The sequence below is a fragment of the Notolabrus celidotus genome, chromosome 11 (genome assembly GCF_009762535.1).
Source record: "Notolabrus celidotus isolate fNotCel1 chromosome 11, fNotCel1.pri, whole genome shotgun sequence".
Classification (NCBI taxonomy): Eukaryota; Metazoa; Chordata; class Actinopteri; order Labriformes; family Labridae; genus Notolabrus; species Notolabrus celidotus.
The window spans coordinates 25,029,467-25,047,567 of record NC_048282.1 but is presented as its reverse complement, the minus strand read 5'-3'; the positions used below and the strand labels follow the sequence as shown (position 1 = coordinate 25,047,567).

Sequence of the window (18,101 nt, the reverse complement as noted above, 5' to 3'; positions counted from 1 at the left end):
AACTTTACAAGAACGGCTACCCTAAGTTTCAGAGGGTAACTCTGCCCAAGCTTCTGAGGAAACTTGTTGTTTCTGGGGACAAGTATACCCAAGTTTTCAAGGATAGTTTGCACAAGTGTTGGGGAAATTCTGCACAAAGAGAGCTCTGTGGCACACTGGGCATAGAACCATATAACTTCTGCTGAACAATATTATTGATTATGTTGACTACACAATAATCAAGATGAAAATTAGAGCATTTATTCAAGAACTAAACAGACTGACGTCTGGGCTAGTAAATGCAGTGTTCTCAGGACATTAATTTTAGAACATAATTAAATTTGTATCAGAGGTGCCTTCTACCAATTTTACACGTAAAGGTCAGCTTACTCATCATGACTACTCTGCCTGTCAGAACGAGTGTACAATTTTTTTGGATGAATCCAGAAAAAGCTTTCATACGTGACAAAATAAACCTGATGCTGTCCTCAGGGTTTTCATGAATTTGTTTTTGGACTTCGAATACTTGACAGAAAACTGGCATCACAAACAGTAGAAGTGGGGGTGGCAATGTGCTTCAATTATTATGAAATTCATTATGAAAATAGCAGAATCTGTTATATTCAGAGTTTGAACCATATACTAGAGTGAACAATCAAGCTAGACTCCTATTTAAGTGCAAGGATGAAAGACTTAAGTGCCCCCATAAGGATAACTATTGACTTCTGTTACACCCCCCCCTGGTCAGCCCTATGGGGCAAACAACTACGCACACAAAGACCCATATCAGATTACAAAAACATTGACTGTTTTTGAAACCGCCTGCTACATACTACCTACGAATGTAGTATGCAGTACGTACAGCATACTGCATACTGCATACTGCATACTGCATACTGCATACTGCATACTGCGTTTGAAGGTAGTATGTAGTATGACTGCTCTGTTCGATCTGGTCTGCAGGATGCTGGGTCAGAGGTCACTGGATTTCCGGTTTCGGAAAGCAGAAGTAAACAACGACCAAGCTGATTGAGAAACTGATTCTTTAGCATTCACTTATTATTTAAAAAGTTAAGAAGTGGTTTGTATGGAATTTAATCATTTTCACTAAAAACAGAGTTCCCCTCGTCAAAAAAAGAAGAAAAAAGAAAAAGCGTAACGTTAGCGCTTTGCATTGTGGGAAACAGTGCGCAAGGGGAGACTGGTTCACTGCTTATTGAGAAGTTTCCCAAATCAGTATGACATCCGGGTAGTTTTGGCATACTGCAGATTTTGCTCTTGTTCACACACTACACCGTAGAATGTAGCGTTTTGTTTTATAAAATGTAAAAATGTTTTCCAAAATGTAAAATTTGTCTCCAACTTTGTAAAAGTGTTTCATCCTTTGTAAATTTGCATTGCACTTCCCAACCACCATAGTTACTAAAACAAAGTATTAGGTGTTACTGACTGTCAGTACTAAACCTTTTAAGCTGATGGAAAATGTAAAAATGCAACTCTTTCGTTGATGCAGTTTAATGTTGAAAAGTAAAAAAGTGACTTCAAAACACTTTTAACAACGGGCAAGAACTTGAATGTAGACAATTTTAAATGATCTTGCACATACTAGACAGGACAATTATGGCCAAGCTATCGTCTCTGATCGACATTTTTTTTCTATATATATTCTTGTTGAAATTCTTGTACTGTATACCTTCTTGTTTGCTGCTGTAACTCCATGAATTTCCCCGCTGTGGGACGAATAAAGGAGTATCTTATCTAATCTTACCTTATAGTTGTCAGATAAAACGGTGTACATACTACATGCTGATTATTTGTTAAATCAGTACGTACTACTAGTGTAGTAAGCGGTTTCGAAAACAGCCATCAACTTAACCATAGGATTTATTATAAACACACACAGAAAGGAACAATTAAACAAAGATCCACTAAAGACTACACTGATTAACAATTACAAAATGTGAACCTCGTTATCCTAATCATCTGATTCACCTGTAGGATAAAGAGAGAGGAGGGGAAGACACAAAGAACAGAGACAAACAGCTGTAACACTTCTAACATAAGACACTGTCTTTCATTAACTGACAGACACATTGTACCTACAAACCATTAAAAAAACATCTCATTATGCAGATACCTTGACATATTTTATCTTCCTTTTGCTCATTTTAAGAGCAGAATAGAATGAGAGTAACTAGGATTTTATGATTTTGAAGTGTTGCACAATGGCATAATCAAAGTACATCAAACATTCTCTGTAATATTGTACAGCTTTAGGATAGTGAGACTATCACAAACTAAACAATGATGAACAAAATTTGCATTTTAGGTTAATAAAACTATTGAGAAAAGGTTTGTTCATCTGACATCCATCTCCTTTGGCTTCTTTACGGAGCACACTGGCCTTCTTTTTTCCCATACATTTAAACTGATAAACTTTTGGAACCTGGCGCAACAACAACATACTATTTCACCTTTCCACCTTTTCAAGTTTTCAAGAGTTGAGGGTTTTTTTTTTCTTCTGTATGAGGCACATTTCAAACTCAGGGCAAAGCTTCAGGTCAGGGTTAAAAAACATCTCTTAAAAAAATTTAAAAAGTTGCTTACAGTTCACATTAATGCAGTGTGGAAATTCAAATCAGGGCATCAAAGCTGAATGCAAATGCACGTACATAAGCTCATCCGCCGCTCCAACCTTCACCACTATTGTTTGCATTGCATCATTTCAAAGTCTGTTGCTTATGTTTCCTCTTGAACACGACTCTTTCATGATTGTGAAAGCTATATCTTTATTTTTTTTACATTCAGCTTACAGTATTGGATGTCTTTTCAGAAGAATAGGCTGAGTTATATCAGTCAGTTAGTGAAAGGTGAGGATGATTTCTTCCACAGCCGAGAGCCGCAGCTCTCTCAGGGGTTGTTGTTACATCTGGAAAACTCAGAGACAGGATTCAGATCAGAACCAAGCGGGGGGGGGGGGGGTCTGCCCTGCCCTTTTTTCTTTTCTTCTAACCCTTTTTTTTCTTCTTCTTCTTCTACTATGCCTCTAGTTGTTGATATACCTTTATTATAAACTGTCACTCCCTCCTTCCCTCTCAGCACATCAAATTTTCATCAAAGCGCCTCTTTGTCTTTGCTGCAGCCATCTGTCGTGTTTCAAACTCTCATCAGTAATTAGCTGAAACAGGCGATGAAACCCTTGACCCCTTCCCCGGCCCTCAAAAGACATGTTGTCGGCAGCACTTTGGTTGCCGTTGGAGACTGTCATGGTAACCTTGTCTTCCTGAAATGCTCCTGTGTCGTTGCCCATCCTTTAACTCTGAGCTTCATGTGGTGTCTTCCAGCTGAACTGTTGCTCTGAATTAGAAGATGAATGAACTTGGAGCGTGACAGACAGAAAAAAAAAAAGGAGGAGCATGTCAGTTTTCCTCTGCACAAATTTTGCTCTCCATCTCATCCTCTTCTCACCGCCTCTCCTCCTCCTCCTCCTCTGCTGCACCTAGACTCTGACGACTCCATTGGGAGCTCATTTAAAAAGATTTCTATCAGAGCACCGGTTTCCTCTGTGCGTGTGTGAGCCTCCAGCTGTATCCACATTCCTCCGTCCTTCTGTCTCTGCCTAAAGTTCCCTGGTTCAGGTTCACGCCAGTGCCACGCTACATCTGTTTGTGTCTACAGACAGGTGGCTTCGGCATCTTCCTGGGCTATCAGGAGAGAGGAGGCTTTGAGCTGAAATGCCAACAGTCTGGGAGAGGACAGTCTGCCTTCCCGCTGACACTCGGTGTCATTTCAGGATGGAACAAACTGGCTAGTTGTCAGGGAAACCACCTGGTTGCATCTGTTGTTTGGAGAGAGAAAAATGACATTAGGCTAATAAAGGAGAATAAAGGCTAATTATGAGCTGATGAGTTTAAACTCAAATTTCTGCCCTCTGTTGTTAGACTATATTAAATAACTGCATGGCAGAATAACATTGTATTAAATGTTTGGACGTAAATCCTTGTGTTTAAAATTTTTATACACCAGGTTACTGAGCTCGCTTTCTAAAGCCCCTTTCACACTCCTGACAGTTTCTTGATAATTTCAGATTACTCAGGCTCTGATATTTTTAGGAACTTACTTTTCACACACATTAATCACAGCAGAGATTACGTCAAGCCATGTTAACAAACGTGGATATCCATAATCAATCAATCAGTCAATCAATCAATCAATCAATCAGTCAATCAATCAATCAATCAATCAATCAATCAATCAATCAATCAATCAATCAATCAATCGTCATTAATATAGCACCGAATCATGACAAAGGTTATTTCAAGATGCTTTAAAAATATAGCAGGTTAGACCGTTCTCTATGTTCTATCATTAACAAAGACCCAACATCAAGACAGGGTAAGATCCAGTCCCATCTTACAGACAGGACTCAGTCTGATCTCATCTTAATCCACCATGAGCAGAGCACTTTGTAGCATTTAGCTAGTTACAGTGGCAATGACAAACTTCCTTTTAACAGGCAGAAACCTCGATCAGGACCAGACTCATGTTAGAAAGCCATCTGTCTCAACCGAGTTGGGGTTGGAAAGAGGGATAGAGAGATGGGAGATGATAGTGGTGAGAAGGGTAGTAGTAGTTTTAGCAGCTTGAGTCTGGCGCGTCTACAACAGCAGGCCATCTACGGTAGCGACTCGGAGGAACCTACGAGACAAGGGAGCTCAGGGACTTCAGAAAGGTCTATGGTTAGTAACTTTAATGGGACAGGGAGAATTAAAGTAAGTCTTAGTCAGAGATAGGGGAGAGGTTGGGTCCGAATGTGTCAGTTCCCCCAGCAGCATAAGTAAGAGCTGGTCCAAACCTGAACCAGCCCTAACTATAAGCTTTATCAAAAAGGAAAGTTTGAAGCCTATGCTTAAATGTAGAGAGGGTGCCTGCCTCCCAGACCCAGACTGGTAGATGATTCCCAAGTAGAAGACTGAAGGCTCGACCTCCCATACTATTTTTAGAGTCTTTAGTTACGACATGCAGGAAATAAAGAGTCCAAAGTGAGGAAATTCTGCCCATCGTGAATGTCATCACCCTACCATCTCCCTTGCTGTGAACGTTTCACTCTATTCAAGTGTGTGCCCGTTGAAAGCCAACAATTTACCAAAGCTCACATCCATCCAGCCTCTCTTGTCACTTGAGGGCGTACATCGAGAAGTCTTTTCTATTCTGTACATCCATTTTCTTCAAATGGCTGATCAGTGATTACACAGTGAGGGAGAAAGGTTGTTGAAAAGTCGCATTGCCATCTTGGTCCACATTTATAGATATCCCAGCGTGCTTTGAGCACTGAATCAACTGCTTGCAGTACACAGTGAATGGAAGTGAATTTCCAACCATGTCAGTTTGCTTTCAGTGGGCACATCCCCTAAGTTGCTGCATTCACACATCAGTCGACTCTGACTTCATACAGACTTTTTACTTTGGGGCTGACAGGAGGAAGTCCACAGTCACAGTGAACACATTTAGCTGTTTGCATTCAAACATGCAACCCACCTGGACAAAGTAAGGACGTTTTCAGGAGTGAAGTGTAAATGTGAAAGAAGCTAGAGATTTAAACACCCTTTTATTTTTTAACAGCTTCATTAGAACCATGTTGGTTTGTTATTCTTCTAAGCGTCTTTCGATCTACCTAGATTTGTAAAATTGTCATGCAGCACCATCATTCTCTTTCTTATTCAGACAGTGTTTCATACTAAATTATAGGTTGTCAGAGGTTGTCGCTTTGTGATTGAGTACAGCGTGTTACATGAAGTGAGGCCAGCCACAACGGTTACTCTATAATTCAGTAGAGTCTGGGGGGAGAAGGAGTCTCATACAGATTTAGGAGGGTTGTGAACCCCATGCTGGTGCTTCAAAAAGCCTCTAAGATGAGACTTTAACCTCTGCTTTTTCTCTCCCTCTCTTCTCGCCCTTCTCTCTGCAGCCTCCTTTGGAAACTTCTCTTAGGTCATCCTTGGATCCATTTGGCAGCCCCCTTTCCCTCATCCCCTGGCCACAATACATCTCCAGGAGCCACAGAAGAGCTGCTGTCTTCAGATATGCGAGCAAAGAATCTGCAAGTGAAGGGAGGGGAAGGGGCAGGGGGGCGATCCAAAAGACGACATGCCAACGCAGTCTGGAGGATTCTCATTCAACACGGCCAATCTGGTTTACAGACACTGAGACTGAGACAAAGCCCTGCTCAAGGCAGGGGAGCCAACTGTAGCATAGTGATGAGATGTAAGATGCACAACACGGGTGATGATGTAAGGCCTTTCACTGGTATATGCTTGATAGCAGAAAGTCTCTTTTTCATTTCTTTTTTTTATTGAGATCAGAATGATTATTGGCAGATTTTTCACATGTGCACAGACTCTGGCATGTTTATAACATCCCAACCTTTGAACTTATTGATGATGAAATAATTTGTTGGAAAAATCGTGCTATCATTTGGCAACTTTATCGAAAGTGAGGAAAACTCTTTGTCAATTTCCATTTTTTATGAAACTACAACTCTTCCCCTTTTACAAAGAATATTAAAAGCATTTAAGTGTTACCAGTACAATCCTGATCAATTCTTCACGTACGGCTCACACTGCATTTTCCTCTCTTATTTGCGGCATTTGAGGATCAGCGTTCAAGCAGAATGTCATTCTTACAATCAGTTTTTTAATGTCGTGACTGATCTGCAGTGAGAAATTAGACAAACATAAACACTATGAGCGTTGTAGAATACTATAAATCGTGTATACTGTTGCAGTACCTTTAGTCTTTTATTAATGGGGTGAATCTAGAAAGCGTAGAGTTGACGCGATAACCTGTAAAGCAATAATTTCGATGGTTAAAGGCAGAGGAAAGTAATCGTATGGGATAGTAATCAAATCTTTTTTACTGACATGAAAAAGTTACTGTGATGAGATCTTCCAGCCTTGTAGCTTCTGCCCCTCACGTGTGCTACTGTAAACTGTGTGGCATTTATTGCACACATATACAAAAAAAGAAGAAAAAAAAGGACGAGCCTCTGTGGTTATCCTCCCACTCTCTGTCCCTCGTGGTCCCTTCTGTGATTTCAAACGCTCAGAAATCAAGATACCATGACAGTTACCATAACTGCAAGATTTCCAGTGTGACTGAAGTGAGCACCTTTGATGTCACTGAGGCTTCACAGAAAGCTTCACAGTGACAATGTTTAACTCGTATGATGAATATAATATAAGATGACCAGATGAATATATGAAACGTCCAACAAACAAAAAGTTCCCTCTCCAACATCTTCTAATCTAATCCCTCCTTTGACAGAGAGTCTTTGGTAATGCAAGTAACTGACTGTTAAGGGAGAAGACACACTGAGTTATTATTTTTAGATATCCAGATGTACTGTAAATATGAACTCTTTTGGTTGATGGACTGTTTGACATGAAAAAGGTACAAATGAACATATTTATCTGCTTTACAGATGTGAAGAAATACTGTAAGGAATATGTTGAAAGTTGTCTTTTTAGATTAAACTAATTTGAATTGTTGGTCCTGACTTTTTTTATTGTGTTCTGACTGATATTTTTTCAGATTCAACATAAACTGAGGCAAAAGGACACATTTGATACAAAAGTTACATCACAGCAGAAAAATACACTTGGGGTGCTTATTTAGTTCAGTTGATGGAGCAGGCGCCTCATATACAGAGGCTACAGTCCACGAGGCACAAGTGGTAGGATCCATTCCTGGTCCTGGCAGTATATGGAGCGTGTCTTCCCTCACTCTCTCCCAACATCTCCGGTCTCTCTCAAGCTGTCCTATCCAATAAAGACAAACACACACACACTCAAAAAAGCAGAAAAGAAAGGCACAAGGAAGTATAAATGAACTTGAAGACAAAAAAGACGCCAGAACCAAGTCTTGTCTGTATGTCTGCTGAACTTATCATCAAGCCAGTATAAAAAAAACCAAGAAGTCAGTCCTCATTTATCTTGTCCAAAGATTTTGCAAAGATGCCCAAGTTTTTTTTCCTCCATATGGATGGAAATCTCAAGTTGTTTTCCAAATGTCTGACAGAAATCATTTCTTGTTAGCATCTTGGGAAACAATGTAATGTCTGTCATCCAGGTTTTCAGTATCCTTTTTTCTTTTTTTGGCAGTGTTCCCATCATCAAAGCTGATTGGGTATGAGAGGGGAGCAGTAGTGTCCTCATCCAAAAATAGCCCTGTCTCTGTGGGGAAGGATCAATCTAGAATCCTCTCATTGTAAAATACATATAGCGGTAGATAATCCCATACAGACAGTTACATGTTCCTTAAGTTCTGTGTTGGTCACAGACATGGTTGACTTGTAGTAACCTGTGCTCAGTCTTTGAGGGTCTTGTATCAGAAAGAGCTGATGCAGACTTCAGTTTCTTTCTATGTTTCTCTGACACTGACAGGAAGGACAACCTCTGAAAAACATAGAAGTGTTCTACTTAACATATTTCCTCAGCATTTAGAAACAAGCCAAGACCGCTTGTAGCTCCTGTTTTTCCGAAAGCTTTTGTCAAAACGGATTCATTTTAGTGGATCAAATCCCAAAAGCATCCCTAGATATCCTGTTCAAGCAACTACTCGAAAACACTGCACATCGCTTGTGAATACTTGCTTCTCCTTTTCTCTCTTGCTGTTTTCTTTTGTATTCCTTTTTCCCCATCAGTCTTCTGCTCTTTGTTCGCTATCTTTTTTCCTTGAAATCTCCAATCTAATTTATCCATTAATTAATTCATCTGCTCATCAATTATTACCCGGAATAATGCAAAAATGTATCTGTGATTTGAATGAACAAGTATGTCTTCAACATACAAGTTTTTAAGGAACGTTCTGGTTATCTGAAACTGCATATAAAATGAGCGTTATGTAGATTGCCTGTTATATTTTCAACAATATGAGTTTGTCTCCAAACTTCCACCTACACCCTGCCCTGTCACTCAGGGTGCAGGAGGCACGACTGTAGCTCTCTGAATGCTAAACAGCGTCTGGAGACACACACTTTGTCTCTGTCTGAGACTCACTCACACACACACACACACACACACACACACACACACACTAACACACACACACACACACACACAAACATGCAAGGATCCAATTACTGAGAGGCATGAAGCATCTCACCAGTTGATAACAAGGCACATGTATGATAAACAGATTCAGTGAACAGTGGTCTTCTCACCCCTGAATACATCTGTGAAGCAGATGGTTGGATAGAGCATCTAATTGGTGACTGTCTATTATCACGTGTCTTTTATTTTGAAAGCTTGTCTTTCGCCATTATTCTCTAAAACGCCCAAACTCAGAGGCTCTTCATTCAGCTTGTTTATCGTTATCTGCGTGTGGCTTTGATCAGCTGGGTGTCAGCGCTCTGACAGCACAGAAACAGACTGAGAAACACTCTGTCCCGTCTCATTGCATACTACTGAGGAGCTCTTACGCAGCTGCTTCAAGAGAATCGCTCAACAGCATAAACAGCTGAAGACTGTAGTTTTTCTGGCCTGCACCCAAGTGTTAATATTCAGCATACCACTGCAGAGCAAGTCAGAATGGAAAAGATGTGCATGTGCTCGCTCAACTTTCTCAAGAAAGGTCAAAGATAAATAACACAATCAACTGCTGGATGGACCTCTTCAAGAGCCTTTTAGGGCGCAGACAACTCCACCTGGACAGTTTTAAAAACCATTAAAGGAGCTTTTCGCTCACTCAGCAGAGGATAAGTGGGAACATAAATCCTGCCAATGTAAAAGGATTAAACTCAGGTCAAATAATGCCCAGCGTGAACTATTCATCAGCAGCCATTTAACAGTGCAAGAGGATGATTTCACTTATCTGTTGGGCTTATTACTGTGCAGAAAAATGGTAGGTTGAGTAAAACACGCCTCATGTTTCATGAATCATTCACCTGCTGATCGTACTCTCTAGTCAGGTGAGATCAAAGTAATCCAATACACACCACAACACCATGAGAGTCGAATAAATGTAAAGCAGGTTGATATATCAGTGCTCAGTGTGTCTGTTATTTATGAGATGCTCTTGACAGTCACAGAACAGCACTGCCCCCTAGTGGAGGATTAATGGTAACATACCTTGACTTGAAATTAAACTAAATTTTGCAAATAAATAATAATGTAAAAAAAAAGAAAAGAAAAAAGAAGTCAGAATAAGTAAGTAAGAATAGAAGATTAAAAAAGTACTTGGTGATTAAAGCTTTTATTTTAAAATTCAGAGGCCAGATTGAACAGTACTGCATCTGATTTATCCCTATTTAACTTTTTGCCCCTGCATTCTTCAAGGCCCTCCACCTTTTCCTACTTATCAAGGTGGGTGCAAATTATAATAACAAAATAAAAAAATTCTTCAAATATAATAAAATATTGTCTTCAAGATTTTTTTTATTCTCTTGTACTCTAGTATTGGTGTCATTGTGTTACTGTGTGAAGTCCTCTTTAATTTCAAAGCCATGTTTAAAAACTTAAGATACTTAAATCTTATAATAGCAGATAACACAGAAGGCTGAAACACCTGATGACAGCAAACTTGCTCCAAAAATTAGGTTCTCCTGCCCTCCACTGGCCATAGAGCAAAACAGCCTTTCTTTTTCTTTACACATACATTACATCATTGCTTCAGATGATTTCCACTAATAGGAAATATTAGGTCATGATGACTGGCACCAATCAAAGACTAAGAGAGAATCTTTGTTGTTTGACAGGAACTGGAGGAGGTGGTAATGACACCATGAATGACTCACTTACTGAGCTGTGATACAAGAAAGAAGTGGCATCACACCATATGTTGAATTTTATTATTAGCTGTCTCCACTGGAGAATCGCCTGGTGTGGTGTGTGTGGTGTGTGTGTGTGTGTGCACCTTGCCTGTCGCAATTAAAAAAATCTAGCAGTGTATTTACGACATGCTTAATTATTGTTGAGCTGCTATTAACATCAATATGGTTAAAATCCAATGCCTTAAAGTGTTGGACCTTGAATTTTGGGAATGTATTTTAGATTATTAGGCTATTAAAACGAGATTATATAATTCCAAACAGATTCATTGGCACATAATGCAGCTGTTGTGTGGAGCTTCGCACTTTAAACTCTCGAATTAAGTGATATTTGGGGCATATTTGTTATTCCAGAGGTTTTTTTGGGGGACTTGCAGTGACAGACTAAAAGCACTGGCCCTATACAGTAAAGGCAATGACAGAACACAGCCCACCTTACTGGAGTAAACATTATTTCCCCTGACTGGTTTGATAAAGCTGTAAGGACGCCTGGGGGGAGATTATTCTGCAGGAACAACATTAGAATACTTGGCGATGGTTGATTTAAGGAATTTAAGCCCTGACCCTCTTTTGAATCGTCAGGAACGAGCGCAGTTACGTCGGAGGAGCAGCGCGAGCCGGTATCGCAGCGAGTTTATTGGGTAAAACCCCTCATTATTAATCTGCTCGATATAGAGAATAATAACGCGAGAGTTTGCAAGTTGCCTCAAGACTGTAGTTGCAACTGTCAAGGTGGAGTGGATACGCGCATGACCCAACACACATTACTGTAATACTGTACACGGCCGCCGAGATAATATCCGTATAAAAAACCGAAATAATCCCGAGGTAAGGAACCGAGGACTCATCCAAAACCGACCGAGATTTCTCGCTTGTGCTTATTTTCCTTCGCTTCGTTTCTTTTTACCCTAACCAACTGTCTCGCTGCCGTCGAAATTACTGCACTAAACATATTTTTGTGCCTCCCTTTAGCTTCAGCCAGCGCAAGGATTTTTTTTTTTTACTCCTCCTTCGTAATAAAGTCGCCATTTTGCTTCACTGCCTATATAAACCATCCCGTATTCTAATATTTTTCCTCAGAGGTCGGGGACCTACCTATCTTTGCTGGCTATTTCTGATATTTCTGGAGTGTTTAACGAGAAGACAGAGGTGGAAGAAGTGCCTCGTGGTATACATATTAATGCAGGAAAAGGAGGAGGAGAGGGGGGAAAGGCTATTGGAAACTGGGAATATAAGGTGAAAGTATCCAGGATTTTTGTTCATGTACAGACGAATTTGTAATTTCTCTTTTCCTGCCCTGCTCTTTTTTTCTTCCACCTCGTCGTCGGCTGCAGAGATTGAGGGGGAAACCGGACGACGGTGACGGCTGTCCGCTTCCATTCAGGCCCCCTCAACCCCAGTCTGACCGGTCCTTGACGCACAGCAGGTGTGATTGCCATGTAACATAACATTGGTGGAAAAACGCCCACTTAGGTGCCTGTCTCCTGACCCCCCCCTCCCCTCCTCCTCCTCCCCTCACGTGGTGACCCGGGGCCACCCTGCTCCTAGCTCTGGGTGTCTGCCCAACACTTCAGGTAGGTGTGGCCGAGCATGAGGAAGAAAAGTGTTAACTTGCATTCTTTTCTTTGCCACATAAATAAGCAACTGTGTAACCTTGTTGTGGTTGACACACAGCATGGCAGCGTGCCATGTGCGGAGCTAAAATACTTATTTCCAGGTTGGTTTGTCAGCAGATTGTATGAGGAGATGTGTGTGGGTGTCACCAGGTTTTGTTGTGTCTAGCTAAATGTATGGTAATGTTGCACTGTCGACGTAGAGTTATTCTTTTATGAAAACACCAGCTGCAATGTTATTTTTTAATTAAGGGGTTTTGTATAAATGCCAAACTAAGGATAAGAAGTCTTATGCTAAGGAATATAGAGATGCACATCTCCAACATAGAGAATTAAAGTGCTCAGTGCTTACAAACTGTAGAAACTTAAATAAATACACTGAACAAGAGTCCATAGAATAGACTTCATGGCTTTCATTTGTGATTATGAGCTGTCTAACTTCCTATAACCTGTCATGTTGGCTAAAAGTTAGTTTGTGGTTTTTATAACACTTCCTAACACTTCCTGTTTGATGAATCAAACAGGAACATGAAGATGTCGCCTGTCAATGTAAGCAACATCTCTGCAACATGCAAAGTGTCATAAAGTCAGCCTTATGAAGTTACAATTATTAGGTCAACTCAACTTTTATTGTGTTGCAACTTTCTTACTATTTGTGTCAAACTGTTTTGACATTTAGAAAGACTAAAGCAATGTATTATTATTATATTAGCATGCTCATACATTTATATTATTATTTTATTATTTCAACATTTATTTATCTTATTTAATTATCTATTTATCTATTCTTGTATTCATCTGATCTTATTAACGCTACCTTATTTTAACTTTTCTTTCCACAATTACCTATTTATTAATTTCACTGTATTGGTTTTATTTTATTTTTAAGTATTTTATTTATAATCCTGCCTTTATAATTTTACCATTGCTGTTTTCCATCTCTCTGTTATTCTGTGAAGCACTTTGGGCTGCATGTTTTTATGTATGAAAGGTGCTATGTCAAGAAAGTGAGTTGAGTTGAGATGTAAACTTAAAAAAGTAAATGTTTAAAAATCATGGACAGAAAGTAGTAGGAAGTTTGTTAAGACAAAATCAACTCTGAGATGAAACTAGAGTAAAAAACGATGAAAAGAAAAGTGATTCATTTTAATAAAGATAAACCAGATTAAAAACCCATCAACAACCTATAACAAACTGTGAGCATGCTATATTAAAGTGTGATGGATGAGCCATGGCCGCTCAGTGTACAGTGAACAGCATGGCGTGGTAAACAGACACTGCATGACCCCTGCTGAGTGACCCTTTGTGTGCTGTTGTAATTCATTAGCGGAGTGACAGGATACGTGCTAAGAGAAAGTATGTTGGATCCTAATCAGTCCCACTTAGCATAATTAGCGATTGTCAGCATTCATCCATTAGGTTGTCCCATGCTGGTTGAGGAAGAGAGTTGAGCAACACAGACTCTGACATATAGGCTTATGGTTGATGGTGGCATGAAAGTATTATGGATTGGTGGATTATGCGGTGAAATCTTTTTAGCTAGCAGACAACAAATTAGAATTAGCCTTCATCTAGAGGTGAACGAAACTCTGTATCTGCTCACATGTGACCTCTTTTCAAAGTAAATAAAGAGGAAGGGCCGCTAAAAAGAGGAGCTTTGTGGTGATTTGACTCACCTTTTGTCTAATGGGCAGAGCATGGAGTTAGCGTGTAAGTGAGGGTATTGATTTTGAAATAAAACATGGAAGGTCACACCCTCATTACCACTGCAGATGATGTGTGTGCCTCCACTCAGATATAACCTTCACTCAGCCCAGCGCCGATGGCCAACGAGAACGAAGTGCGCTGCAGAACGAGGAAAACAGCATCATCACAAGCTATCGACGCGCTGGACATTGCTAATAATGTGTTGACAAGCAAGGGAAACAGGATTAATGAGCGGCAGAAAGCGTCACAGTGTTACCTCTAGCTAACTGTGTCTCCTGTGTCTTTACCCCCCCCCCCCCCCCCCCCCCCCCCCTTTGCTACCATTGCAGGCATGGAGAGCCCAAGTGGCCCCAGGCTTGGGAAGCTGTCCTCATCAGGGCTGCCAAGGGGCCGGACCCTCAAGCATGGACATCCCAGGAGTCTGTGAGACCTCACCAGGCCCTGAAAACAACAACAAACATAGTGAGTGAAATGAAAACAGTGTGTTTTTAGATCTATGCAGTGTTTCTGCACAGATTGATTTAAATGTGGGAACAAGGGGAGCTTTTGTTTGGGTGATACAGGTTTGTGTTTGGGCCGATTCCAGACTGAATTCCATTAGATTATGCAGTTGAGAGAAAGGCTTTTGTTTGCCCATAACTTAACATGCTATGATATGTGGTTGGAGTCATACTGCTTGTAAATTCTTCTATACATCAATGACTTTCTGGATTTAAGGAATTCCAAGCTAGCTTGTTTTCAAGGACTTGATCAACAAGTATAACCGTGTCTGCAGTTTTTTTGTGAATGGATTACACTTCGCTAAGATTCAATGGTTTGCCCAGTCTCAAATGAAATTCTGCCTCTTGCACCACAGAAGAGCCTGGAAACTACACAATCTTTCCCTCAGACTGCCTTACAGTGAGAAAAACCAAACAAGCAAGTCGTGCCAAGTTTTGACATGAGTGAAACCCCCAGCCATCTGGACGGAGAGGGAAGACTTTTTTTTTTTTTTTTTTGGAAAAGAGAGAGAGCAGGACTGTGGAATAAGGTTTCAATCCAATAACCAGCAGATCATCATGACTTTGTTAATGGAGTCAGGCAGACTTGGAAAAACTGGGGCTGTGCTAATTTGACCCAGTTGTTTTGGTTGCTAGAAAATAGCCAATCATGCCCAGACACAGAGCACTAATGCTATGCTAGGTGCTTCAGTTTGTTTTCTTTCTTTGTTAATATTCAGCCATGAAGGCTGGATTTGCATTCCTGTGTGGGTGCGTGCATGAGTCCGTGTTTGTGTGTGTGTGTGCATGAGTCCGTGTGTGGTGTGTGTGTGTGTGTGTGTGTGTGTATAACAGAGCCAATTTTGCAAGACAGAAGCCTTTTATTAGAGTGTTTCAATACTATGTCTTCATATCTCTTCAATGTTGTAAGTAAGCAGCACATCAAACACTAAATGTATGGACTTCACCCTCCTATTATATACAGGCGGCCAACTGATGTGTTGTTTATGCTCTTAAAGAATTTATTGTAGCTGAGCACAACGTATTTGAATGACAGGTTTTTCTCTGCAGCCTCTCAGAGTCTTATGTTTTATAGATTTTTTTCTACACTTTATTACTCAATAAACAAGATGTGTTTATCAATCAATCAAGTTGCTGGTGAGCTCTGAGCTGATCACTCGGAGACTAAAAGCTATAATTGAGAGCAACAATCTTGGCGTCAGTTCACTAATGAGCTACACTGATGACTGCGTGCATATGTGTGTGCATGTTATGATTCTATAACAGGCGATGGCTCTGTCTTTATGGGACTTTTTGAGGTAACATGACACCCGCTTCTGCTCGCCTGTTTCCCTTTTCTTTCTTCACAGTTGATCCCCCTTGATTCCATTAAAGTCGTAATTATATCAGTGTTTTATATACAGCTAATCTGCGCTAGGGAGACCGCTCTTGTAAAGTCAGTGGTAAGGAAAGCTTACAGCGCTTTTTTGATGCACAAGAGAGGAATTTAAATCCGCTATGTTGTAGTCGAACAATTGTCTGTTTGGCTGGAAAGTTACTCTTATCTGGAACATTACCAGGGGTTTCCCGAGCCTTAAGAGAAGCTTAGTCGGTGCGATTGCCAGTGGACTGAGTTTTTATGTGATTATGGGGTTTTGAAGATTCTCTAAGAACATCTAGCAACCTGGAGGAGAAAGGCAAGATGACTGGAAAACAGGCGGAAACAAGTGTAACACTAGGAATTGATTAAGACACAAAGCAGAGCGTGAGAGTTGCGTGAGAATTTTTACATTTTCATTTCAGAACGGCTCTTCATTATAATGGCATTTGCATTCCCCAATGGCCCCCACTGCAACTCGTTTGTTTTCTGTTTCACTCTGATTTGCTTAATGCTACATGAAGACAGTAATCATTGACTTTTTTATCATTCCTTTAGCAAAACATTGACTACATCTTCATCAGAATGCTGTACTTTTATTTCAAACATACAAACCATTTCCTTGAATCTTGGCCTCCTTTTAGATTATCCCACATCAGCGACCGGCTTCAGCTTTCTCTAGATGAGGAGGAATGCTACAGTGCTAATCATAATGAGCCTGGCACTAGCTTGTTTATCCCAGGAGGAGCTGTTAGCCTCAGTTTGGGAAACAAAGGCATCGATATCTAAAGCTCCCTGTGGAGTTTTTTCAGTGCTCAGTGTATGACTGTTGTACACAGTGTGATCTTTAAATAACCAGATCCACATTATCTACCCTCTTCCTGCGGTCGATTGTTATTTTGTGTTCAATGTCCATGAATAGTTTGGACACCCCTTTGTATTATTAATTTTCACATTGATTGATGAACGTCCTTGTCAGAAACTTTTGTATGATGTAACAATGAAGAAATCCTGTCTGTCTGGCAGGGGCTGTTTTTTCTTCGTTTTTTAGTGCTATCTGAAATCCCTGCATACTTTAGAAACAATGGGTGCAAATTGAGTTAGTCTGCTTTCCTCGAGCGGTGTGGTTTAGCTGTCACACTGCCACACCAGACAACTTGCAGGAAAGGATGTGGTCCTTGAGGGTGACTTGCTCTCTCTTGGTGTTCTTGCTCTCACATTATGTTATCACAGCCTTTGTTTTGTTGTATTTTACTGCTTAACAACCTACAATAAAGAGTATTTGGACAGAACTAATGCAGTTCTGCCAAATGCTTAAGGCAAGCCTGAAATTAGGCCCCATTCTGCAAACATTAATGCAAGAATAAATGAGTGGAGGCGAGGCGATTAAATGTGTGTGTGTGTGTGTGTGTGTGTGTGTGTGTGTGTGTGTGTGTGTGTGTGTGTGTGTGTGTGTGTGTGTGTGTGTATATGGTGTGTGGGATCATCCTCCTTCCTCAGTGGAGAGTGGTGCAGCACTCGACCTGAACCAGAAAAAAAAAAATCTTTCCATTGTGCAAAGGCTACGTAAGAGGAGATGCATGCTCCATCTTTTTGAACATGCGGGAGGCCTGAGTGTGGCTATGTGCGAATGTCACAAGTTCTAGTTTGTGCTGCTTTGTTTGTGTTTACATGTTAGTGTGAGTGTTCACGCATCTCAAGTGACAGTTCACTAATCCGGCTGCAGGACTTTCATTTCAGACCCGCACACGCCGCCTGCTGACCCTGCATATTTCCCTCAGCAGCAATCTCTTGCTCTTCCTCTCTTTCTATTGCTTGCTCACACTTCCTCACACTGTTTTTGTCCGATTCCCTTCAGAAAACTGCACTCATTTCCATTTCATGCTCCCTCAAACTCCTCATCCCGCCTTTATTTTGCTTAGTATTAAAGCTAGGGTTGGTAGTCACTGAAAGCTAGCATGAATTTGAATGTAGCATTTCCCCGGGACTCCATCTAACACCCCCCCCATCGGAGCTCCTCCAAAATGACGCCCCCGCTCACATGCACGAGCGCCGCTGATTCGCGGCCATATGATTGTGACTGATTCAAAACCGGTCCTCAGCACATCCTTTGTGTTTTG

The 18,101-nt window shown here is 40.7% G+C and overlaps 2 protein-coding genes across 2 annotated transcripts in view; both read left to right on the top strand.

Annotated features, from left to right (window-relative positions):
• Positions 1-7,526, top strand: part of samd10b (sterile alpha motif domain containing 10b) — a 71,074-nt gene extending 63,548 nt beyond the window's left edge. The window contains exon 5 of the mRNA XM_034695065.1: positions 5,948-7,526. Coding sequence (XP_034550956.1) covers positions 5,948-5,970 — 23 coding nt within the window. The 3' untranslated portion in view covers positions 5,971-7,526. The remainder of the gene's footprint in view (positions 1-5,947) is intronic.
• A 3,760-nt stretch (positions 7,527-11,286) lies between these two features.
• The window catches only part of znf512b (zinc finger protein 512B), a 32,774-nt gene continuing 25,959 nt past the window's right edge, over positions 11,287-18,101 (top strand). Inside the window, 3 exon segments of the mRNA XM_034696474.1 lie at positions 11,287-12,378; positions 14,454-14,544; positions 14,546-14,586. Coding sequence (XP_034552365.1) covers positions 14,456-14,544; positions 14,546-14,586 — 130 coding nt within the window. The 5' untranslated portion in view covers positions 11,287-12,378; positions 14,454-14,455.